At 37.0% G+C, this 26,360-nt stretch overlaps 1 protein-coding gene, 2 long non-coding RNA genes and 1 pseudogene across 8 annotated transcripts in view; 2 read left to right on the forward strand and 2 right to left on the reverse strand.

The window, feature by feature from the left end:
- LOC148689369 (uncharacterized) overlaps positions 1–26,360 on the reverse strand; it is an 82,564-nt gene that overhangs the window by 34,240 nt on the left and 21,964 nt on the right. The gene's annotated exons all lie outside the window — the stretch shown is intronic.
- On the forward strand, positions 189–7,248 carry LOC137709127 (vacuolar cation/proton exchanger 3-like; annotated as a pseudogene). The gene is made up of 11 exons (XR_015958455.1): positions 189–303; positions 409–602; positions 696–776; positions 4,672–4,836; positions 4,929–4,996; positions 5,241–5,269; positions 5,559–5,755; positions 5,851–6,077; positions 6,232–6,366; positions 6,518–7,041; positions 7,183–7,248. The product of XR_015958455.1 is annotated as a vacuolar cation/proton exchanger 3-like (transcript).
- On the reverse strand, positions 9,871–20,765 carry LOC137707791 (uncharacterized). Of its 5 annotated transcripts, none has more exons than XM_088689149.1 (9): positions 20,551–20,765; positions 20,026–20,089; positions 18,729–18,770; positions 15,527–16,195; positions 14,992–15,141; positions 14,810–14,911; positions 11,760–11,840; positions 11,223–11,659; positions 9,871–10,640 (listed from the first exon to the last, which is right to left on the reverse strand). In XM_088689149.1, the coding sequence occupies exons 3-9, from the start codon at positions 18,739–18,741 to the stop codon at positions 10,035–10,037; spliced, it is 2,058 nt and encodes a 685-aa protein (XP_088545275.1). In that variant the 5' UTR covers positions 18,742–18,770; positions 20,026–20,089; positions 20,551–20,765; the 3' UTR covers positions 9,871–10,034. The 5 variants fall into 5 exon arrangements, with proteins under 5 accessions (XP_088545275.1, XP_088545276.1, XP_088545277.1 ...); XM_088689150.1 differs by lacking the exon at positions 20,026–20,089 and adding an exon at positions 19,204–19,428 and having other exon boundaries at positions 18,729–18,818; positions 20,526–20,765; XM_088689151.1 differs by lacking the exon at positions 20,026–20,089.
- Positions 12,679–13,921, forward strand: LOC148689371 (uncharacterized). The gene is made up of 2 exons (XR_015958457.1): positions 12,679–12,967; positions 13,216–13,921. It is a non-coding gene; the product is annotated as an uncharacterized LOC148689371 (long non-coding RNA).

A 26,360-nucleotide genomic window follows, 5' to 3' on the forward strand; every position in this document is an offset into this window, starting at 1 on the left:
AATTTCATTAGGGTTTTGTTAGAAACAGGTAAAGAATACATACATAAATATACAAATATATATATATATATGTATGTATGCATATTGATGCGTGATATTTTTTTTATTAGGGTTGTAAAATTCATGTTCTTGACAAAAAACAAAAAAATCATTTGGGATTTATTCTGATTGAAGGGATATTTTAACCTAGAGTAAAGAACGGGGAGGGGTATTCGAAGTTGAATTTGGGTGCTGAAGGGGAGCACGCTGCACTAATAAACTTGCTTACGCCCAGGTCTGCAATATGAGCTTTATTAAAAACAGGTAGGGTGTATATGCATAGATGTTATGTGTATGTATAGACATACATTTTTTAGATCTCATGTTAATTGATTTCTATCATTGTATGTATGTGTGTTGATTGTGGAGAATGTGATGAAGTAGCGATGCCCGTGTTCGGAGATGGAATTCTTGTTGATTTCTTGGCATAGAGTTTTTACTTCCACCTCATGGATTCTGATAACCGTTACAACAACAACAACAACAACAACAACAACAACAACAACGACAACAATGGTAGGAACAATGATGCAGCTACAATAAAAATCAATTCCCATGCTAAGGTCAGTTATAAATTCTTTAGCTATATATGGTATCAAAGGCATTTTCTTTTGGTAGCAGTGATAATCTTCGGTAACAAGATTTCGGCTCCACAGATGGGATCAACACAGCCCAAATCAATGTTTGAGTTCGAGGATCAGAGCCTAGTTGGGGGTGAGAAACATTCATTGGATGAGGCTTGTTGAGAATCAATGTCAATTGTAGGTGAAGTAGGTGGATGTTGTAGGTGAAGTAAGTGTGTGAGGTTGGTGAAGTAAGTGGAGTTTGTAGGTGAAGTAGGTGGATGTTGTAGGTGAAGTAAGTGTGTGGTGTAGCTTTCATTTGGTTTGCTTTAAATACCCAAGTCCTCAAGCATTGTAAATCATCCAAGGAAAAACAAAGCCTAGAGCTAAATAAGAAAAGCTTTGCTAATTAGTTTGTTTTGTGAGCTTTCTTTAAGAGTGTGCTCTATTTTCTTCTTTTTGGGATCATTAGAGTTATCTTGGATACTCTTCTTATTCAACAATTGGTATCAGAGCCAAGTCGGTCAGGGATCGTTCTTGGTAGAGCATTGGTTGTAAAGTCTCTTGAAATTCCAAGTATGCTCTATGGTTGCAGTTTTGACTGATCTTCCACATCAGAAAAAATTTCTTGAGATTATTGCTGGGGTTATCACAAACCTTGAGAGGGAGCTTCTTTGTGTCGAGAGTAGTGTATTACTCTGCACGGTAGTCACTCAAGCTTGTTCGGTGTAGTCAAAGTCTTGTCGATACGATGGGTGATCTTCAAGTTGTTGGAGGAATCAAGAAGCTCAACAACCGAAACTATAACACGTGGGCAACGTGTATAGAGTCTTACCTTCAAGGTCAAGACTTGTGGGAGGTTGTCGGTGGTAGTGAAGTTACACAACCGGCAGCGGAAGATGTTAACGGCGTCTTGCGGAAGTGGAAAATTAAAGCAGGCAAATCAATGTTTGCCTTAAAGACCACAATAGAAGAAGAAATGTTGGAGCACATTCAGGATGCTAAAACGCCAAAGGAAGCATGGGACACTTTTGTTACACTCTTTCCGAAGAGGAACGATACAAAATTGCAACTTCTCGAGAATGAGCTGCTATCGATGGTACAACGCGACATGACGATTGCCCAGTACTTTCACAAGGTGAAGTCGATATGCCGCGAAATTTCAGAATTAGATCCAACAGCTCCTATTGGGGAAACCAGGATGAAGAGAATAATTATCCATGGTTTGAGACCCGAATATCGAGGGTTCATTGCCGCTATACAAGGATGGCCGACACAACCATCGCTTGTTGAGTTTGAAAATTTGCTTGCAAGTCAAGAAGCTATGGCCAAGCAAATGGGAGGAGTCTCACTGAAGAGTGAAGAATAAGCGCTCTACACCAACAAAAGCAAAGGCACCTTCAAGCGGTACACTGGTAGTGGATCTAAAAAGGATGGAGAAAAGGTGCAAAGTCACCAAGGAAATGGAGGCTCTCGTTCTGGGGGAGCTTGGAAGAATCGCGGTAATAGTAAAAAGTTTAGTGGTAAGTGTTACAACTGCAGGAAGATGGGCCACATGGCGAAAGATTGTTGGACCAAGAAAGAGCCTGTTGAAAGTAATACTGCTAATTCCAGTTCGAAGGAGAATAGTGAAGATGGCTGGGATGCTGAAGCATTATTCGCTATGGAGGAAAAAGAAGAATTAGCCCTCACGGTAACAACACCAGAACGCATTGACTACAAAAATGATTGGATCGTAGATTCGGGCTGCTCAAATCATATGACGGGTGATAAACAAAAGCTGCAAAATCTATCTGAATACAAGGGATGGAAATGTTGCGATCCAACAAGTGGAAGATGTTACACTTCACGAGATGTGGTGTTTGATGAAGCATCTTCTTGGTGGTCCTCAGAGAAGGAGGTGCTACCAGACTCCAGAGAATTTGGAGAAAAGCTGCAACAGAAGATGGGGGAGCATACTATCCAAATCCAACCAAGTTCAGATGAATCAGGAGATCCAAATGGCGATGACGTCGAACAAAGAGTGGCTCAGAATCCTTGGCAAACTGGCGTGTATCAACAACCAAACGAAGAAGGTGGGCTGAGTGAAACGGAAGAATCAACTCCACAATCTCAACTCCGAAGGTCAACAAGAACATGAAGGCCAAATCCCAAATACGCCAATGCAGCCATAATTGAAGAAACAACTGCAACAGAACCTGAGACGTTCGAAGAAGCATCGCAGAGTTCTGAGTGGATGACATCTATGAAAGAAGAGCTTGATGCACTTCAGCAAAATCAGACTTGGGATCTCGTGCCAAAGTCAAGAGATGTGAAACCCATATCCTGCAAGTGGGTTTACAAGATAAAGTGTCGTCCAGATGGGTCAATCGAGAGGTACAAGGCACGATTGGTAGCTCGTGGTTTCTCTCAACAGTACGGACTAGACTATGATGAAACGTTTAGTCCAGTGGCGAAGCTTACAACAGTACGAGTCTTACTTGCACTTGTAGCCAACAAAGACTGGAATTTGTGGCAGATGGATGTGAAGAATGCTTTTCTTCATGGAGAGCTGGATCGGGAGATCTACATGATCCAACCAATGGGATTTCAGAACCAAGATCATCCTAAATATGTGTGTAAACTGCGGAAAGCACTCTACGGATTGAAACAAGTACCCAGGGCGTGGTATGGTAAGACTGCTGAATTTCTAACACAAAGTGGTTATTCAGTAACACCTGCAGATTCCAGCTTGTTTGTCAAAGCCAATGAAGGAAAGCTAGCTATCGTGCTAGTGTATGTGGATGACTTAATCATAACCGGTGATGATGATGCAGAAATTCTTCAGACGAAGGAGAATTTATCAGTCCGTTTCCAGATGAAGGAACTTGGTCAACTCAAGCATTTCCTTGGTCTAGAGGTTGATCGCACACAAGAAGGAATATTTCTCTGTCAACAGAAGTATTCCAAAGATTTATTGAAGAGGTTCGGAATGCTCGAATGCAAGCTGATCTCTATGCCGATGGAGCCAAATGTCAAAATGAGTGCACATGAAGGAAAAGATTTGGAAGATGCGACGATGTATCGACAATTGGTAGGTAGTCTGATCTACTTAACCTTGACTCGACCTGACATTTCTTATGCAGTTGGTGTGATGAGTCGGTACATGCAAAATCCAAAGAAGCCTCACTTGGAAGCAGTTCGACGAATACTAAGATATGTGAATAGTACAATTGACTATGGTCTTTTGTACAAGAAAGGTGAAGACTGCAAGTTAGTTGGTTACTGTGATGCTGACTATGCGGGAGATCATGACACCAGGAGATCAACAACTGGGTATGTGTTTAAGCTTGGTTCTGGAACCATCTCTTGGTTTAGCAAGAGACAGCCAACGGTATCTTTGTCAACCACAGAAGCAGAGTATAAAGCAGCAGCAATGGCAACTCAAGAGAATGCATGGCTGGTACAGTTGATGAGTGATCTACATCAACCAGTAGATTATCCAGTACCATTGTACTGTGATAACCAATCGGCCATTCGCTTGGCGGAAAATCCAGTCTTTCATGCAAGAACTAAACAAGTGGAAGTGCACTACCACTTTATCAGAGAAAAGGTTCTACAAGAAGAGATTGAGATGAGACACGTCAAGACGAATGATCAAGTTGCGGACTTGTTCACAAAAAGTTTAAATACAGGCAAGCTCGAAAATTTTCGCTGTCTGCTCAGCACAGTGCAAAGAATGAGAGCTGACATTGAGGGGGAATGTTGAGAATCAATGTCAATTGTAGGTGAAGTAGGTGGATGTTGTAGGTGAAGTAAGTGTGTGAGGTTGGTGAAGTAAGTGGAGGTTGTAGGTGAAGTAGGTGGATGTTGTAGGTGAAGTAAGTGTGTGGTGTAGCTTTCATTTGGTTTGCTATAAATACCCAAGTCCTCAAGCATTGTAAATCATCCAAGGAAAAACAAAGCCTAGAGCTAAATAAGAAAAGCTTTGCTAATTAGTTTGTTTTGTGAGCTTTCTTTAAGAGTGTGCTCTATTTTCTTCTTTTTGGGATCATTAGAGTTATCTTGGATACTCTTCTTATTCAACAAGGCTCCCCTCAGGGATCTTTATTCTGGTGGTGCAAATGACTGTTGTCCCCATGTCATGAATAGTGTGGTCGATAGCATCAGGATTGTAGTTTTCTTTGCCCAAATTAATTTGCTCATGCCTTTTGGCCCTTTAGCAATCGTGGTTGATAAATTAACCGGCCATCATGTGAGTTTTCACTATCTTTTTCTGCGTGCGAAGGTTTCGGATCATCACACGATTGTATGCCTAGTTTATTTGATTATTTCAAAGCATTTCAGGGTTGGGTCTTTCTTTTAAGCTTGTTGGGAATCATACCTTTGGCTGAGCGATTAGGATATGCAACGGAGTAAGATTCTTGCACTCTCTATGTATACTCTTTGTTTACAAACAGAAATGTTACGAGTGGAATCCAACAGCCATGTCTGAACAGCTATCCAGTTAACTTGATGTATTAGAAAACAACATTTGTTAGTGTTTTAGCGTATTAGGGTTTAATCTGCGAGCACTTGAGACGGAAGTCCATATCAACTTACCTTGCAATCAATATGCATTATTGAGTTCCTAATACAGCTTGGCTTCTTTTGATGCAGGCAACTGGCTTGCTATACTGGACCAACAGGTAAGCATGTTGTTAATGCAAATATCCGTTTTTTCCATTTCATAAGTCTTCATAAAGCTTGAAGCTTGAGTCACTGATCAATGCCAGATTCCACAAGTCTTCATATAGCTTTTAAGTTTGGTTTGAGCACTAAAATTTCCTCATCCAACCGGTACTTCACCTGCATCACATGTTTCCTTTCACATTTAACCCTAAAATTTGAAAGCGGTTGCACTGACTTTACAATTAGTATCCATTTTGTTGATCCAAAAATGTTACCCATAACTCCAATCATGACTTAATTCTGCAGTTGGAGGTCTTTTAAATGCCACTTTTGGAAACGCAACAGAATTGATAATATCAATTTATGCTCTGAAAAGAGGCATGATTCGTGTTGTTCAACAATCCTTACTAGGCTCAATCCTATCGAACATGTTGCTTGTGCTTGGATGCGCATTCTTTGCTGGTGGACTTGTGCATTCACAGAGGGAGCAAGTGTTCAACAAGGTATATTTCGTCTGTGAAAAAAGAGTGCTTTGTTTATTTGGTTTTATTTTTGTATTCGATCTTCCATATCTTTTTCTAGCAACTAAAGTTCAAAGTTTCTATATTCTCAAGCAACTTCTGGAGTGAACTCTGGATTGCTATTGATGGCGGTCATGGGTCTGCTCTTTCCAGCAGTACTGCACTCTACTCGGACGGAGTTGCACTATGGGAAGTCTAGTTATCTCTTTCGAGATTCACTAGCTGCATTATGCTCGTCGCCTATGCTTCATATCTGTTTTTTCAATTGAGAAGCCAGCAGAATTTATATATTCCAGTTGATCAGGTTAGTACAAGTCTTTGCCAATAAGGACCTCAAACTGTGTTACTAATTCTTTTGCTTTCACTGTTCAAGTGTGTGATGAATTTGATTAAGTGGAGTTTGTGCACTTTCTCCTATATGTGATCTAATGGTTTATATGAATTTGGTACAAAACCAGTCAGAGAATCACACCGAAGAAAATTCAGATGATGAAGAGGCTCCTGAGATCTCTAAGTGGGAATCCATAATATGGCTATCAATTCTAACCGTGGTGATTTCAGTCCTCTCAGAATATTTAGTTAATGCTATAGAGGTAATTCATCTTGTTAGATCATTGTCTTATCGTACTAGAGTTTTCATCCTATTATTTATACCTCCAATTTTAGATGATTTGAAAATTTTATAGTATTTTTGTGGGGTTTGTTGCGAGGAATGTCTTGTGTTTCTGTATTTTTTTTTTCCAGGGTGCATCTGTTGCAATGAGCATCCCAGTTGCGTTTATTAGTGTTATTTTGCTCCCAATTGTTGGGAACGCAGCAGAGCATGCTGGTGCTGTTATGTTCGCCATGAAAGACAAGCTTGTAAGTGATTGTCCTATCGGTATAATCACTCATGATTTATCATTCCTTGTTGACTTTGCCTCAATGTTTCGTGCAGGATATAAATATAGAAGTGGCAATTGGCTCATCAACCCAGATATCTATGTTTGGAGTGAGTACCAAATATCATATGTATTTAGACTGACATTTACTATGATTTGTTTTTTTGGTACATATATGTGGTGTCGTGTTGATTCTGTTCATGCTTTCATATAATTTGTCCGTTCTTCTTTCTTGCTCAACAGTTTTCCGTTTTTCCTGGATTTCTGCAGATTCCGTTTTGTGTGGTGGTTGGGTGGTTCATGGGGTGCCCTATGGACTTAGATTTCCAATTGTTTGAGACAGCGACACTTTTCATAACTGTTCTGGTGGTAGCCTTCATGCTGCAGGTTCGTCATTCAAACAAACCATAAATCTTTTCGTGGCACAAATGCAATAGAAAGACATGAATTTGTTTCCTTGTATCAGCACTGCAGCGACTACTTATCCTATACATAATGCGTATGAATGGATTGCATTTGAACTTGCAGGAGGGAACATCTAATTACTTCAAAGGACTGATGCTCATTCTTTGCTACATTATCGTTGCTGCGAGCTTCTTTATACATAGAGATCCTAAAGTTCAAAGGACTGATGGTATTCACTAGTCCGGCTCCCAGTTCTTGTGATTTAATTGCAAGTGATTCCTTGTTAAGTAAGTCTCTGAAGCATGATATTTCTCCCATTGGGTTCGACATCGGTGTACCGTGTATGGATTTTTGGCTCACGCTCTCAGATGACAGGTTGCCATAGGTGTACCCCATCAATCCTGCAGTGCATTCTACTTGTCTACCACTGGTGATACTTGCCATAGGTGTTACTAGAACCATTATCAGGCTTTTGTAAAAATATGCCAACTTGAAATGGCATACTGATGGGAATTTTAGACAAGAAGAGGAAGCATTTGCAGTTCTTATCCGTGGATACATAACTGATCATCTCAAAAACATGGCAGAATCACTTTCTGTTAATTTTCAAATGTTGATTTCTATGGTTCTTTCTCTAGCAGTGGGTGCTGAGCAGATTGGTTGCTCTTCTTTTTCTCCTAATCTTGTTGAGATTGAGAACTTCTATTGGATGATCATTCTTCCAAAGTTGCAGCCTCCAAATGAGACTGAGCATCCTAAGCTCATGGATAATGCATTGAAAGTTTTCATAGCAATCTGGAATGCTACACTGGAAACTATGATATTACAGTTTTGTCTGACTTTGCCTCAATTCTTGGGTGCCGAGTCAATAGTTGTTTATTCAATTGCTATCAATGACCTTGACTAGTCACAAAAAAGCAGGAACAATATTCTCCTGGAGCAATTTGGTGCAAGAAAGGCTAGTTTAGGCATTGCTTACTTCAATTTTCATGACAATGGGATTATTGCTCTTCTCAAACTTAATCTAGATTTTTCTTCAAGGTATTTCTCTGATCTCATTCCTTCAATGGCTAGTGTGGATGTTCTCCATCATCATGATCCATATTCTTTATGGGGAAGGAATACAAACATTACTTTCACGAGGTGGACAAGGGTCAAACAAGATAGAGTGGAAGAGAAATACTAATCTGATTCACTTATTCACCTACGCAGTCCAAAGTAATGAGTATGCTGTAATATGGTTCCTCACAAGTGATAGTTCATCTGCAGCTTGGATCAGACATGTTTGCTCTGTAATGTGGGGTATAAAATCGACTCGGTTTTATGAAATTGTGAGTGATCTGTGAGGTCTAAAGGGCCTTGATTGCAGGCGTTTTTCAAAGAATGCTTGTAGATTTGGTTTCTATGCCCATAGTGGTAGAAACCCATTAAATTACTTTGTAAAAGTTTTGTTCCTTTGTGTTTCAGAACTCATGCTGTGACGATAACAGTGGAAGGTTCCACATTATTTTTTTTATGCAGTTTTCTGTTTTTCATAAAGTTTATCGATCTACCACTGCTCTGAAATGCTTTAGTTGTTAGGATGTGAGCCAACAACTTTGATATTGTGTTGAAGTTTGTCGATTTATTGCTGTTGGGCTTGAGTTACTAGGACAGAGTGAATAACTATTGTATTTATCTTCTAACATATCTTGAAGATAACAAATTAGGGGAACTTTATAAAAAATTTCTCTTCAATTTTGTATTTTTCAGGTGTCTGTGCTGCTTATGGAATACTATGAACCGCCAATACTAGCCTGCGCTATTAATGAAGTTCTAGCACAATTAGCAGGGCGGAATTCATCCTCAGTTTCTACAGTCGTTGCCCCGTTTTTCCTAGAGTCATCCAAGCTAAAGGGGGAAAGTAAATCTGCAACAAAATTTGAAAGCAAATGTTCACTTTATGGTATAGAGATTGGTTCATAAACAGCCATAAGCAAGGCTATGACAACCAAAACCCAGAAGCCACCGCCATCCTTGCAGATTCATCATGAACATTTGGCTTGCTTTCCTCAGTTGTTCCGTATTTTGAAGTTGCCAACATATGTTCTTATCAGGCAAATAGGTCAACACATTTCTGATAAAGAAGAGTTTCAGGTATACAGCTTTTTTATTACTTTATCTAATGCAACTGTCAACATTCAGTTTACCTAGAATTGTTGTGACATATGGTTGAATTCAAGTAGGGTTTGGAGGCCATGATAGGATAGTAATTTGTATTTCTACGATTTGCTCAAGAGATGAATGGGAAAAATGGTGTATGCTCAGTTTCTCCATGTTCCACTGCTAAAAGTAAGTCGCTTAGCCTTGTTTCTTTCTCTTCCCTTTAGTTCTCTATCAATCTGTCTGTTTCCCGAGTGTACGTATATTGTCTAACTCTAGATGGTTTCTTTTTCAGATACTTTATGAGATTGGAGAACTTTTAGCAAGCACTTTGAACCTTTCCTTTTCAAGAGACAAGATCACATGGAATCCAACAAGAAAATCAAAAGACGATCGGGAGCCATGGTGTGCATTATGTGGTTAAACCTCTACTGTCTGTAACATTAGAGGTTGGGACAAGATCTATCGTTTCCTTTCTTTCTTGGTTTCATTAGTGAATTGGTCTATTGTCTTAAAGATGATGCGATAATCTGAATGAGTAGTTCATGTGCTCATCATGTTGGGTGCCTTGTGGGGTTCTTATTCGAACCTGTAATGTAGTAACTACAATCATATCATTCATCAAACAACAAAAACGAATCAGTCAACACACAAAAACAAAGACTTCACTTAGTAATACGGTCTAGTGGTGTTTCTCTTCACTTGTAAGTGAAAGGTCCCTCATAAACCACCAATTTATTCCTTAATATATAATCCATCAAATCAGTTACACCTCTAATTTTAGGATCCCACATAAACAGATACAATAAGAAATATAAAAGAATGAAATAGCTTTACAACCAACGTTCCACATTCCTATTAAATATTCCTTTCCCGTAAGTAGAAATGGTAATTCTAACTAGGAGGGGGAATTGCATCCAAGCAAATAAAGTGACTGGAACGCTTGAAAGAAGTATGGTTGGAATCACAATCCAAGAATGTCCACGAACTATAATTAGAAGGGCAGCAGAAAACGCAATCATCATGGTTGCAATAGCGAAGAAAAGAGTGGCAAGACCAATTATCATCTGTGTGGGTAAGGACTTTAGGAAATCATCTTCTGCGTAACGTGACGTGAGAATTCCGAGAAACGTCAGCGTAGCAGTTGTGGAAGAAAAGAGTGATATAGCATCTGAAATCATAAATAACATAAACAATTTTTCATCGATGAATGCGGGAAAGCCGGTATCTTTGTTTCCTCCAGGAATTGTGATTATTGCAGCAAACATGATGGTAATAATAAGAGCACCTACAACAGTGTAAGAAGTTGCTGTCTCTTTCATCCATTTTTCTCCCTCCTTTAGCAATCCACTGTGACTCTTTGTGAATAGTTCCCTTGCTGTCAAAATTTCATTGTTCCTCCACTCAAGAAACCTAGGAGGTATAATAGTCTCTACTTCCTGCATTGCATTGAACAAGAAGTACTGACTTATGAGAGCATAAAACATAATTTTCTATAATCTTTATTATATTAGGATTAACTAGGTACATTTTACATTCCAAGGTTGGTAACATGTGTTAGGTTGTGTTAATTTTAACATTTGTACTGACATATGAGAGCACCTACAATTGGTCACGATGTTCAATTTTAACATTTTACGCATTAAGGCTTTAAGATTGTGTTAAATTTACAACTTGTGTTAGGTTGAACATCTGCTTACAATAAATCGAAAACGCAAATAACTCTCTTTCAAAATGCAGCACCTTTAATGCAAGAAACGTTTTAGGATAACAAACTAAGATTGACACCTAGGAAGTGGATAATGGGGACTTGTAATTCAGTTGGTTAAGAACATTTTCCCGAAGTGTCGAGTCCAATTCTTCCCTCCCTCCCCCAGTCCCTAATAGTTGATGTTGATTTGGGTGATTATTACAAAAAGGGAAAACAAATTCAGAACCTCCCGAATACTTAATTGATTCTTTCAGTTTATATGTCATATAGGCAACGTAATTAAGAATTATGTCAAATGAGAAATTCTAACCTTGTACCATTGCAGTTCACGCTGCATTTGCAATGCTGCCCCTGGAATACGATTAAGTTGTGCTTGTGCAGATGGGGACAACAGCCCAGCCATATGTAGCTTGGTATTATGTTCGCTATCAGCATTCTGCATCACCCGCTCTTTCGCAGAGATCCCATATAGAAGGTTATAAATCTTTTCTTGACGACATTCGATGGCAAAGGAAAATATGCACCTTCCCTCGTCATTTGTTCGCCACAGAAGTTCAGGATTTGCTTTACATATATGAGTAATAAACTCCACATTCCCATTCCTAACAGCTTCGAAGATTGCAGAATTCGCATCGGGATAACTCATTTGATGCATATCCAAATCTTTATTTATCTCTTCGCACGCGAGCTTTAAAATTGCAAGTGAGTTGACGTGGACAATCTTCATTTCATATATGCGTTTGATTCCTAAGTTCGACATTTAAAACCTAAATATTTAGAACTGAAACTGCTTTGAATAATTGATTTGAATTCCAATTTACAACAAATGAAATTGTTACTAGCATACCAAGTATCTCAACGATTTTCAAAACAAGCCCTTCCTTCTGCTTTTTTGAATGAGAAACAAGTTGTTCCACTAAACCTCCGACTGCAATGGAAAAAATGTTGGTGAAACTCATGGAGCATGTTGTTAGATGTACGACCGACCTAATGGAACTTGCATAATGGAAATCCAATGTTTGTAGACCAAGAAGGGTTTCATAACCAACAGTTGACTTTTTAACCAACATGCTTCAAGCCCTATCCTAGGATACCACTAAATATGACAGTAATTAGACCTCACACATTTAATCTCATTTTTTGATAGTACATTGTCTCGGCCACGGAAACTATGAGAAGTGAGACATGTATACTTTGGCTTGATAACTTTTTGACAGAACATAAGACACAAAAACTTTTGTCTCTAAAAATAGGATCTGTTAAATAGTATATAATGTGTGACAAACAGGCTTTTATGCCTCTACAGAAGCTACTTAACAAGGCCCTAGCGTTTAGTATATTTAAATAATATGTAAATTTTGTATAAATATATCGTGCCTGTTGTGTAAAATACAATTTATAAAAATTATGAAAAAAAAAAGTTATTAATCCTCTCTCCTCTCACCCCCTTGGAGAAGTCTCTCCTCCCTCCTGCATCCTCGCTCCCTCGTCTCTTTCACGCAACGGCGCTGCGGTCCACCGGTCACCAACGACTGTCAAATTATATCTCCATAATCCTCTTCCCGTCCTCTTTCCAAACCCCATGTTAGTTTCTACAAACTCGTAATCGAATTTCCTCAATTTTCGATCTAAGAAACGTAAGGATTTTGATCGGCTTTTATGTATTTTGTAGGTATGGGAGCGGCGGGAAGGCGAAGAGCGGAGTTGGGGTGGCGTCGATGTGTATGATGAGGCCGGAGCTGGCGGTGAAGTCGAGCTTGGTATTTTCGCGTTTTCAATCTCGATTTTACACTGCTTCAATTTGATTTAGGATTTTTTGGTGTTGTTTTGCTATTTTAATCTGTCACTGGTTGTATAGATTGCAATACAACATCAATTGGGTTGTTGAAAGGTCAAGTTTTCTTGGTGTAATTATTGTTCTAACTAGATGCTAAGAGTGTGAACATCGATTTGATGCTTGTATATATATATGTGTGTGTGTGTGTGTGCGCGCGCGCGCGCGCGCGCGTGCAGGTGGAGCGAAGTTGAAAGTTGACGAAGATTTTCCACAGAGACGTAAGTTGTTTGTCTATTTTCAATATATTGTTCTTAGCTCATGGCATTTTCTTTCGACTATGTTCTGTAAAAGCTTTATTTTTCAATTCATAAAAGCTGTGGGACTCTTAAAAGTTATAGGCAAGAAGGGAATGTGGTAAAGTGAGCTTCATTGCATCCAACGCCTGCGAGTATTGCATTGAGTTTTCTTGGTAGTAATGCATTTTTTTTGTTTATTATTCATTATTGTTATTTTCCTTTTTTCACAGGTTCCTGAAGCTTATGATCGGCCTCTCTTCTCAGGTATTGATATAACTTCATTTTAATGCAGTATGATGCTTTAAGTTTAGAGATTGTTTTGGCCAAACAATTTCTCTGTCCACACTAATAAACTATACTAAGCTTAGAGATTGTTTGGGCTGAATAATTTTTCTTTAATTTATAATGTCGATTTCTTGTTTGAGTTTCACATTCGATTGATCTACCAACAACAGAAACCAAGGTGCGCCTCACTGGTACCGAATTTCGGTCTCGTAGAATTAAATTTGCTAAATTTAAACTTATTCGTTTAATTTCAGTCTCATTTTGGAGAATGGATTCAGTTTGAGTGTCCTCCTCCTTGATTCAATTGCACAACTCTTTTTCCTTTTTTTTTTTTTTTTTTTTTGTTTTTAATTACAGTTCTGGAGATTGGGGTTCAATAATTTGAGATTTGTTTTCTTCTCAAAATCTTGGTTATTCTACAAATTTGAATCTAATTTGAAGAAGAAAATCAAAGACTGGTATATGTATCAAGAATGAAGGGAGAAAAACCAAGAAAACATAACACCGATTTTTTCTCTTTTCTTAAAATTCTGACCTTGTTTTATACTTAGTTTGTGGTTTTTATCTTTTTATTATGTTATTAAATTTCACATGAAAAATAACTTTAATGTTTTACACAATCTAGGCTAATATTGTATTTTATGTTATTCATTTTATGGGTCTATTCTTAAAAACTAACACAAACGCATTTTGTATTTCTCATTACCAAACATGCACTTATGCTCCCAATAATCTCCACAAATGAAGAAAACTCTCCTAATAATCTCTCAAATTTAGCAAGGTAGGGAGGTATTAGTGATACTAATTTGGTGTCGAACTTGTCATCTATGTGAGTTATAATTGAGACCTTCTACATACAAATAGCCATTTGTATATTTGAAGAAGAAAATAGTTAACCTATTTGTGCTTAACTATTTGAGCACAAATAGCCATATTGTGCCTCTCATCAAAGGGCACACCCATAGAGGGCACATATAATAGTTTAGTTGCTGCACTGTTACTATAGATATATGGCACATATGTTGGTTCCAAATTACTTTTTGTGCGCAGTGGCCATATATTTTTTTGTAGTGAAATGAGATATCTATGCATGTTTCAGTTGTTTGTGAATTGAGAGCTAGAGGGTCGATAACATAGTGTCACAAGGTTGGGTGATAGTAAGTGTGCACCATGTAGCATTGAAATACATGACATCATACCTGGTAAATCCATATTGTGCGATGACTATGCATGAAGATTTTGTATTTCTCATTACCAAACATGCACTTATGCTCCCAATAATCTCCACAAATGAAGAAAACTCTCCTAATAATCTCTCAAATTTAGCAAGGTAGGGAGGGATTAGTGATACTAATTTAGTGTCGAAACTGTCATCTATGTGAGTTATAATTGAGACCTACATACAAGTAAAGATAAATATCATGTACGCCCTTGATTAAAGTTAATCAGGAATTCGAAGTGGATAACCCAAATTAGATCGTACCTTTTATGCAACACTTCCTAACTTGTTAATGATGGGAGAGGAAGGGGATAGCAAACCTGAGCGAATTGACCTCCTTCCGTTATTAGCTTGGGAATTTTCTTCATTTTGAACAGTTACAGAAATATGGTTGATGCGACGAGGAGGTTGTATGTCTATGCCTATCAAGACAAGAAAAATATGTCATAAAAGTGAAAGCAAATAATTAATAGAAAGCGAAGGGAGTATGTTGTACACTAACTATCATAAATCCGTTGTTGCCAGAAATTGAGCTCCACTCCACTTCGGAATGAAGAAGCCCAACGAGCCAAAATTTCTAAGGAGGTCGCGCATCCGTCGTTCGAAGTAAGGGCCAATTTTGGGCAACGGTTAATTAAATCCCATGAGATATCTGTTTATTTTAAATGTTAAGAATTTTTCAAAAATAATTAGTTTGCTATAATAATTTGTAGCTATGGGAAAAAGAGTAAACTGTAGCTAGTTTTGTAATCACGATTTTAATTTGAAAACCAAAAACTTGTTTGATAAATAGTTTTAATTTTCAGGTTTCATTAAAAAAAAAAAAAAAAAAAAAAAAAAACTGAAAGCTATTTTTTCGGTTTTCAAACTTCGAATTTCAGTTTTCTGTTTTTTTTTTTTTTTTTTTTTTTTTTTTTTTTTTTTTGGAAATTTGGAAGTAGTTTACTAAACAACTGAAATCATTATTAAAATAACCCTTAATTTTCATTTTTGTAGTCCTCAACAGCATGTTAGTACTCATATTTAATAACTTTTACCAAATTCTTTGGATAGAAAACAATTGGAGATTATTGTAGCGCCATGAAGTCCTTTGTCTGGCATTAAATCTTCAAGTGGAGTGACGGAGTAGAGATATCGAGCCACATCCCAATGACCATACAAACAAGCTAGCACAAGTGGAATGTCGTTTGAAACATTGGGAATGCTGAGTAATTTTTTGTTCTTTGTTACCATGCATTGAGCCATTTCGGTAATCCCTTTAATTGCAGCAATAGCAAGAGCTGTCCGATCACCCTGTGATTTTATTTCCAAGTCGCCCTCTTCCATCAACGACACCAATTCTTTCACAATATCCACATGCCCAGCCTCAACTGCAATGTGAAGAGCTGTCTTCCCGGAGAATGGATGGCTTACTCTTACTGCGTCCGGATGTTGGATGTGAAAGTCCCTTGCAGTTTCCCAACGACCAGCTTGCACAGCCTCAAAGAAAGGTTTACACCGACTATAATCAAATCCTGTCAACGACACCAATTCTCTGACAATATCCACATGCCCAGCTTCAACTGCAATGTGAAGAGCTGTCTTCCCAGAAGATGGATGTCTTACTCTTACTGCCTCCGGATGTTGGATGTAAAAGTCCTTTGCAGTTTCCCAACGGCCAGCTTGCACAGCCTCAAAGAAAGGTTTACACCGACTATATTCAAATCCTGTCAAATTTATCGTGTTTGTTATTGTTAATTTCCCCATACTAGTTTAGTTTGATGCATGAACTATTCTGTAGTTAAACTTCAATCATAGAAACGATGGAAGATAATGTTAAGGGTTCCTTGTTATTTAACTTTTTAATGAAGTTATATGGAATTATATGACAACTAGAAATCATTCATGATTTCTACCAAGAAATCATTCATGCCATTTATTAAATACACAGTTTAAATTTGTTCGAATAATAACAAAATAATGCTAAATGCACATGAATATGAATATGATTACAAATATATGATAAAATTAGCATATATGTCCTTGAGATAATTTACATTTTAATACAATACTCATGATTGTTGACGAGTGTGTGATTGTGCAAGGGAAAAGTGATCCAATATGATTGGAGGAGACTCATTTACAATAAAATCGCTATATGGTAATAATGTTATGACCAAAATATTTTGTAAGTATAGGAAGGTTATTACTTAATAAAGGTATAGTTAAGAAAATGACTTAGTTATCTTTAATGAAAGGTATAGTTAAGGAAAGTTTTATCTATTACCATGCACATAATATGCACATACTTAGTACCATGCTTGCATTATGCACAGAACATGCACAGAAAATGACAAACTATGAAATGATCTCAGAGCGCATAAGCATCATTTTATTGATTTCTAAGAAAGGGCAGTGAGCTCTGGTTTTTGAGGTTGAGCTCAGATTTGTGATCATATCATGTGCATGTCGTGTCAGCAATGAAAATTACTTATTGGTTATGACTTAATTAATCTGCTTGAAGTTGATGAACAAACAAAGTGAACAAACACTTATTCACTACTCATGACATTTTATCAACTTAATTTATTCCCAGCTGTCTTCAACTCTACCCATTAAAATCAAGGGTTACCCAAATAAAAAATAGTAGGAAAAAAAATGAAATAAGAGTGGATTATTCTGAGAGATTCTTGCGCTCAGGCACAGAATAGGAGGGGACATCTGCTGGAGGCAAAGGGAGGAGCGTCAGATGAGGGAAAAGAGAAGAAAGGATTGGGGTGGGGTTAAGGGTTAGGATTAAGGGTTTCCATCTCTTCCAGGAAGCCGCGACCGCAAAGAGGGCAAACAAGATTGGAGGTAGGTGAGGGGGTGATGGAAACCGTACGGTAGCACGGTGGCAAAAGTAAAGCTGGGGGCGATTGGACCGCCAACAGTGCCGGAGGGAGAAACAAGAGAGAGACCTATTGATCGAAATAACCCATTTATATATGAGGGAATTTGGTCATTTTAAGTATTAAGAAAATCCTATTTTGGTCATATTGTTGTGCACATTGTGTGCATGTTTTGTACATATCCCAAAAGATTGAAATGATATATAGTATTAGTATTTAATTTTTTTTTTTATCAATATATGTATTGTAGTTTGATATGACATTCCATAAAGTGCCATCTTAAATTTTCACGTTTTGAGCTTCGTTTAAGGTAACTTATACTGATATCGATATATTTATTGATATTTGTATAAATTTGTATATCGATATTTTAAACCATACACAATTGTACAATTGTGGTATAAAAATATAGAAAAAATTAGTATCCAGTCCTTAAGTTACTAATGTTCTTTGATTGAAACCTCTCAGATTTTGATCGAGGTCTCTAACATTAATGTAATAATGAATTTCCATATCAGTTACATAATTTTTAAAATAAAAATTAATAATTTATTTAGGATTTTAGTACTCACACATTTATTAAACTTCTAACTAATTTTCAATTCAAATCATTTCCAAAATAAATAAAAAATTAGAATAAGTTTGTACCCCTTAATTTTTTATGAAAAGGTTTCCAATTTTTTAATCTTATATGTACCCATTCATGTAATTTTTCAATTTTTTAATCTTAAAATGTACCTATTCTTAAATATACCAATTTGTTGTAGTGAAATGTACCCTTTTTTTTTTATATAAAATCTGTTCAAATTTTTTCTAATCCATTTTTAAACTTATATGGGTACATTCTTTTTCTTGATTTGAGAATGTATCCATGTCAATTTTAATCAAAGAAATTTACTAATGTTATTCAGCCTAATATCTATTATTTTTTTTTGTGTGGTTTTGAAGAATGTACCCATATTTTGGTACAATAATTTTTTTTTGTTAATTTTTGATGAATGTACCCATGTTTACATACATACATACACACACACACAATCTATTGGATAGTATAATTTATATTTTAATAATTTTAATCCACAAATTATGGGTTTTTTTTAATTTAAAATCTCATTAATACAAACTATAAATTTTAATTTTTAATTTAAAAAATATAGTAACCTACATAGAAATACGATATCACATTAATTTTAGAGATTTCGATCAAAAATTGAAAACCAACAAGATTTCAATCAAAGAATATTAATAATTAGGAATCGCATCTAAAGTGTCCCAAAAATATATCATAACATTTTCTTAAAAAGATATAGACGATTATTTAATTAGATAAAGAAATAATAAATGATTGTTTTGGCAAGCAGAGACACACCTGCCGATGCCATGGTCACCCACACCTTGTGCCACGTTCAACCTGTGATTCCGGTGGAGCATATCACATATACACACATATGTAGGAGGACTAGAATTTGTGAGACTTTATAATACGTATAAAATGAAACCGTGGGTTATACCAATTAAATTACTACTTTTTAATTCTAATATATAGATTATAAGTTCATAACCCTAGCCCATTCCCATTTTGGGCGGAACAGATCTACAAATTCTTTGATTCCAGTTAGTAAGAGGGATCTTGAACTAAGAAATAGATTCTAGAAGCTAAAAAAGGGTATCCTGAGCAATTTCAATAATCGGGTTCATTGATATTCCTGGTATAGTAGATGCTATCACACATACAATCATACTCAATTCGATGGAATTGTTTGATCTTAAAGGGGATCTTCTATAATTTCGCACGTGAGGGGTTAGGTTTATGGAATTCTATGGGTTCTTGTTCCTATTTTGACTCTTGTATACAAAGCCAGTCTCCCTGGACTCTCTAGCCACGTACACCTCTCTCTTCCATCTTCTTCACAGTTTCACCGCGAAATCATCTACGGCAGGCTTCACTGCCAAACCCATCTCAAAACCCCATTTGGAGCGGGAGAAATATGGGTGCTCTGCCTATGAAGATTCAATATAGTCTTTGAGTATGATTTGTTTTGCGTGCTTGATGGCAAAATTAGAAAATGCTGGTTGAGGTAGAAATTGGAATTGAAAAATACAGAAATTTTGAGTTCAAATTGCTCAAATTCTTCTTCCTAATTTTTTGTCATTAATTTCCCATTTCCACTTGAAGTACACAAGTTTCAGATCTTGTGTTATTTTTTTCCGGACCCATACACCACAACACATTCTAAGACAATCCTTACGTGGCTAGCGAGTCGGTAGAGACTTGTGAGCGAGTGTCCGTAGCAAATCTCATATATAAATTATTTAAACAAATAAAAAATTAGCTATCAAAGTAAAGTAGTCTAATTACTACTTACAGATTGAAAGGAATTACTAGGTAAGAACAAAACCATTGAACATACAGATATTTGAAAAGTAACTTCATAGTATAAAGTCATTCATCATCTATACTATAAAGAGGTGTTCAAAACATATTCTAAATATTATATCGTCATCCATCAGATATTTTATAAAGAACACGAGTTATAGGAAAAATAGTAATAATTCAAAATAACCTCAATAAGCATGTTGTCTCATAAAACGTAATCGGTAAATCATGTTTTTCATGTATGCATTACTACTGTTAAAACATGCATTTTTAGAAAGGGTCCACTCACAGATACTTTACTGCCGAAGAGACACGCAAACTAGTAAAGATGAAAACGCCACAGATAATTGCCCCTAAGCACATAAAGTATACAATTAATAAAACTCTACTCAAATGATTTAATTTGGAAAAATGAATGTCAAAAACGGATTCAGGACGTCGAAATTAGCCTATGAGGGGTTCCAGGTGAAACTCGAAAAAGTCAACGTTGACAGTTGATCGGGTCAAAGTCAACGGGTCTGGGCCTAAGGGGCTTGGGTCCAATAGGTTTTAGGGTTTAAAGGGTATTGAGTGAATTGGGCCGAAGGCCCTAGGTGAACAGCCCAAAGGTCTCAATTCAAAAGGTTCAGATTCCAAGGGTTTTGGGTTGGGTTTAAAGCTCATGGGCCGAAGCCCTTTTTGGTCGGGTTAAGAGTTTAGCGGGCTAAGGGCCCTAGTTTCTCGGCCCAAAGGCCTTGGTTGGGCTGCTGGGTTTTGGGGTTAATTGGCTTCGATCTAACCCTAAAACACATCCCAAGGGTTTTTAGAAGCTTACCAATGTTGGAAAATCACGAAACTCGATGGAGAAGATGATGAACAGTACCGGCGAAAGGAAGATAAGGTTTGGGGTGTTCTTTCTTCGAATCTTAGTTCGCAGGGGTGATGGTGTTTAGTTGTTGTTATGTGGTATGATGGTGAGGGAGGTGAGGGTTTGCAGAGAGGGAGGGCACGGATGAGAGGGACAGAGTTAAGGGAGGGTGAGATATATAAGAAATGTATTTTCATTAAATGAAACTGGTTACATTTGGAGTATTTATACACAGCAGCTAATAATATTTAGTTAACAACTAATGTAACTAATTAAGCTATCTATGGATTAGTTACAATAGAAAACTTAAAAGACTAAGCAATTGATGACTTGGACTCTAGCACTGTTGGCTGTTGGGTTGACTGAGAATAATGTGTGTCTTTAAGATAGAGAGTGACAGAGAGACTACGAGAGTGAGAGAGATTGCGAGATCGGGAAAAGAGAGAATGGGAGTTGGTGTTTGCCACGTAGCAGCGTGAGGCATAAGAGAAATCGAGATAAAGGGTCCGGATTAGATTAGGATAAGCAACCAAAATGTAACTTCCAAAAACGTGTAAATATAGACACTCGTTTGACCACCAGCACAAAATGACGACATCACTACTGTTAAAATTCAAAGTTTCAAATCATTTTTCATTATTATTTTTTTACCCTTTTCGCTTTAACCGACAAGATATGACTTGCCTTTCCGTTATTTTTTGACGCCTTTTGCTGGTGGGTTCTTTGAAAAGAGAGAATGGGAGTTGGTGTTTGCCACGTAGCAGCGTGAGGCAGAAGAGAAATCGAGATAAAGGGTCCGGATTAGATTAGGATAAGGAACCAAAATGTAACTTCCAAAAACGTGTAAATATAGACACTCGTTTGACCACCAGCACAAAATGACGACATCACTACTGTTAAAATTCAAAGTTTCAAATCGTTTTACATTATTATTTTTTTACCCTTTTCGCTTTAACTGACAAGATATGACTTGCCTTTCCGTTATTTTTTGGCGCCTTTTGCTAGTGGGTTCTTTGAAAAGAGAGAATGGGAGTTGGTGTTTGCCACGTAGCAGCGTGAGGCAGAAGAGAAATCGAGATAAAGGGTCCGGATTAGATTAGGATAAGGAACCAAAATGTAACTTCCAAAAACGTGTAAATATAGACACTCGTTTGACCACCAGCACAAAATGACGACATCACTACTGTTAAAATTTAAAGTTTCAAATCGTTTTTCATTATTATTTTTTTACCCTTTTCGCTTTAACCGACAAGATATGACTTGCCTTTCCGTTATTTTTTGGCGCCTTTTGCTAGTGGGTTCTTTGAAAAGAGAGAATGGGAGTTGGTGTTTGCCACGTAGCAGCGTGAGGCAGAAGAGAAATCGAGATAAAGGGTCCGGATTAGATTAGGATAAGGGACCAAAAGGTAACTTCAAAAAACGTGTAAATATAGACACTCGTTTGACCACCGGCACAAAATGACGACATCACTACTGTTATAATTCAAAGTTTCAAATTGTTTTTCATTATTATTTTTTTCCCCTTTTCGCTTTATCCAACAAGATATGACTTGCCTTTCCTTTATTTTTTGGCGCCTTTTGCTAGTGGGTTCTTTGTTCTTTGCTCTTTGCTCTTTGCTAAAGGAAAATAAAGATTTCGGTATCTTTCTGGGATTTACCGATCAATGAGATATGGAAACCGATTCCATTCCAATGATTTTGGTATCTTTTGGACGGAGTTACTGGGATTTTTCGGTTGGATTTGGAATTGTCAGGAATTTTTAGGGAAAAGTGAGAAGTACATGAAAAATGATGGAATTATAATAATAGAGAGATTAATTTTTTTTTTAATAAATTTACAAACCAATTGATGTGGTTGTTGATAATTGAATTATTACTTAATTGTTGATTAACATATTTTGGGTTTTTTGGTATAATAGTTATATTTGTTCTGTGTTCTTTCTTTTTGTTTTCTTTCTGTCTGTTCTTAGAACGTACTCCTTATCCAGTGAAGTGTAATTTGATGTGTTAGCTTAAATGAAAGGTTTATCTCTTCTCAAAAATGATGAATCCAACATGTTACTCTGATCTTCTGATTGCCCTTCTATTCAATATCTTTTAAATTCAACTGTGAGTTTGAAGTTAAAACTAAGTAGATTTGTTGCATATTCTTCGTGTGAAGATATTTCAAAGAGCCAGAATTCTATTATGCGTGAGAAGCAAAATATATGTGATGAATTTGGATTTTGCAGTCTCTAGATGAGGAGAGGCTCCACGCCTCTTCCTTTGGTTTTGTGGGATTTTAATTTAATTAATTTTTTTGGTCATTTACTTTGCCTCCCTTTTGGTTTATAGTGTGATGTGCATCATTGGTGATGGGCTCCAATGATATCGGATGCTTTAGGATTGAGGGCAAAACATCTAAATTGATTGGTGAATCAAGTATTGGATGCTAGCATCGGCTAAATTCTCTCGATAATTGGTTTAGTTAGTACATATTTGTATAAAATTTTGATAGCAAATGGGTTATATTCTTTCTGTATTTGGTTCACAAAGGGAGGGCAACATTTTTCGGGCTTTGGATATTAAAGACTAAAGATGGTTTTACTTTGCTAATTAGTTTAATTAGTATGTAGTTTGGTGGGACAGAAGAATCACAGTTGGTAATTTGTTTGGACCTAAAAGTACACTATCGACCCAAGTAATCAAAACCTTTGAATGAGCAGAGTTCTAGATCATCACATGAGTAAAATATCAAGAGGTGTTCGAATGCAATCACATTTGTGATGTCGAGATCACCTAACCAGGCCTAAGATCACGCATGCCAGAATGCTTTTATTTATTATTCGTTATTATCCTTTGGATAAAGGATTTAAACGTGATAATAGGATGCAAATTATATCTCCAAGCAAGTGGTGCGGTTCAAATGGGCTTGGGATTCTTGTCATTGGATTGGAGCAGCATGGGGGTTAATCATAATTGTTAGGATGCATGGTCTTCATGCATGCATAGGTAACTTGCAAGGGGGATGAACTCCAGTAGCAAATTAGATAGGCATCTACAACGTGTAGGGCATATGGGCATTGAGAAAGGCAAGGTGATTGTTTTGGGAAGTGAATAGAACCGTGTGTGATATTCCAACCAATTCAATAATGGGATAAATGATAAGTCAAAGTTGGAATAAAATGGGATTAGCATGCAGAGTCCCCATTTGTCGTCCAGATTCACATGTGGTTATCATTTTATTGGATAAATTACATCTTATCCTTCCAAATTTAGACACAATATCTTTAAAACATTTCAATTTCATACTTCAATTATCATTTTTTTGCAATTTCATACATCCGTTAATCAAACTGTCAATTTAACCATTAAATGATGACATGACTAAGGCATACATGTTTTGATGACGTGAAAAACAAAAATAATTAAATTTTTTAAAATCAATTTAAAAAGGGTAAATTACATAATACCCCCTCATGTTTGAAGTCTATTATAACCTCATACAACATCTTTAAAACATTTCACCTTCATACATCCCGTACCATTTTATTTCAAAATAAAACCTCCGTTAGATTTTCCATCCATTGGTTCATTAAATGCTAACGTAGCATTAATGGACTCCGTTACACGTTAGCCCACTCCCTCCAAAACTTGCACACGTGGAATTTTATAGTCCACTTGGAGCCACATGGACTGACAACATGGAAAATTTAAAATTAAAAAGTTTCTTGAATCTCTAACCCACTATTCCCATCCCAGTAACCAACACAACCCCATTATCATCGAGCACACCACCATTCCCAAACCTAGAATCGAGAAGGATGAAGATCTGGTAACCCTAGCCCTGATAATGAAACCCTACTTCCGTCGCGAAACCCTGTCCTAAACCCCTACTTTCATCACTCTCTACCCGTCGATTTTCTATCGGCGTCGTACCCACTACCCATAACAACCCTTAGCCCGTGACCCGCAACCCACAATCCACAACCTAAAACCAACTCCCGATTGCAACGATAAGCAAGTGCTTCGAAGTGAAGGATTCAAAGTCGAAGGCTGAAAATGACCTGGGAAATGAGGGAGGATCCGTTAAATCCATTCCCAACATACAATTAGTGCTTTTTGGTTCCTTTATTTTGTGTTGTTCGATAATGCTTGGATTGTTTGAAAATGGTTGAAGTGTTCAAAAATGTTGGGGATCTGAAATTGTATGTACTTTGTAATTTTGGATCTATATTTCCTAATTTTAAATTGCTTTGTTCGAAAATGGTGGGGAACTAAAAATTGTTTGGTGTTGTCGGTTAATGGAGGACTTTTGTCTTTGTTTAATCATGTTGGAAAAAAGCTTGTGGGTTATGTATGTTTGGGAGTATTTTGTTTATACCTTTATATGTGCCTTGTGTGTATGATGCTTTATTTATGACTTTATCTATGCCTTTAGTTGTGCCTTTATCTGGGACAACACATTGTCATTTGTGGTGTGTTTTTATCTGTGAATTGTTTTGTGGTCTTGGGTCTTGAATTTTAGGTTTCATCACTTTAAAATAGGAATTTTTTATGCAGAAATTGGGGTTTCATTAGTTTATAATAGGGTTTTTTATTCTGTAATTTCAAGGAACAATGAACTATTCACAATCTAAATGTATCACGGTGGACAACTCAGTGAAGACTTCTATGTTGGAGGGAAGGTGGATTTCTTTGACTACTATGACAAAGATTTCATGTCATTGCTTAATGTTGATAATATGGTTGAGGAATTGGGATATGGGAATGTCTTCATGAGTTACTAGTATAGGATCCAGGGATGGAAATTCGAAATGGATTGAAGCCTTTGATGACAAATTTGGATGTTCTCAACATGTGTAAATTTGTGCCAAACCACACTCTTATTGATATGTATATTGAGAAGATAACACCTGAAGAATGTGTCTCTCAAAAATGAAGTTTATGAATTCATTTGAACCGGTTACTCAGAGTAGGGTGATTATTGAAGAACATGATGGTGATAAGGATGACCAATGCCATTTGATAGAGGAAAGGCCATTGTAAGTGAATAGAGGAAAGGCCAAGCTAGTCATAGAATATCTAGTTAGTGGCCCTGGTGGTGAATGTAGTGTGTCTTCCCAATGTGTGACTCAAGTTATTGAAGAAGTGTTTGATGAAATGGGTGATAAAGTAGTTGGTGATGGAGTAGTGGGTGAATGAGTGGCTAATGAAAGGGTGGAGGATGAAAGAGTGGTTGATGTAGGTGATGAATGAGCGGAAGAAGAAGATGATAATGACAGTGACTTCATAGAAGAAGAATTTCTTGCTGATGAAGATCACTTATAGTTTATGAAGTTTGTAGATGATCATGTGGATGCACAGGTGGATGCAGTGTTGGCTAGCATTAGGGAACAAAATAACCTACAATTTGGGGAGGGATCTTTGCAACAAAAGGAAGAATTTGAAGAAGAGATTGATGTAGATCTTATTGGTGAGCCGGATTACAATTCGGATGGCCTTCACAGTGTGCATGAAGATGAAGACAGTGGTCCAAGCAACAATGAGCACGATCCCGAGTTTAATGAGAAAATTGACATGAAGAACCCACACTTGTCCTTAGGTTTGATATTTAGGGATGCCGCACAGTTCAAAAAGGCAGTAGTTATGCACTCTATGATAAATGGGTATGAGGATGTATATTTTCCACGAAATGAGAAGTTCAAGGTTGATGCAACGTGCAAAGAAGGTTGTTCGTGGCTTGTCAAGTATGGGAAGATGTGCAATTCAAACAACATTCAAATAAAGAAGATTTT

Source organism: Pyrus communis, chromosome 17 (assembly GCF_041283825.1).
Source record: "Pyrus communis isolate YQ-2024b chromosome 17, ASM4128382v1, whole genome shotgun sequence".
In the NCBI taxonomy this organism is placed as follows: domain Eukaryota; kingdom Viridiplantae; phylum Streptophyta; class Magnoliopsida; order Rosales; family Rosaceae; genus Pyrus; species Pyrus communis.

What these genes read in the sequence shown, in the direction of transcription:
- LOC137707791 (XM_088689148.1), bottom strand. Translation starts at nt 16,235, where the DNA reads ATGGGGAAATTAACAATAACAAACACGATAAATTTGACAGGATTTGAA. An exon ending in TTTTCTATCCAAAGAATTTG is followed by an intron (nt 15,142 to 15,526) that starts GTAAAAGTTATT and finishes TAAAATAAACAG; the next exon opens with ATATCTCATGGGATTTAATT. An exon ending in GTGAACTGCAATGGTACAAG is followed by an intron (nt 10,641 to 11,222) that starts GTTAGAATTTCT and finishes AATGCAATGCAG; the next exon opens with GAAGTAGAGACTATTATACC.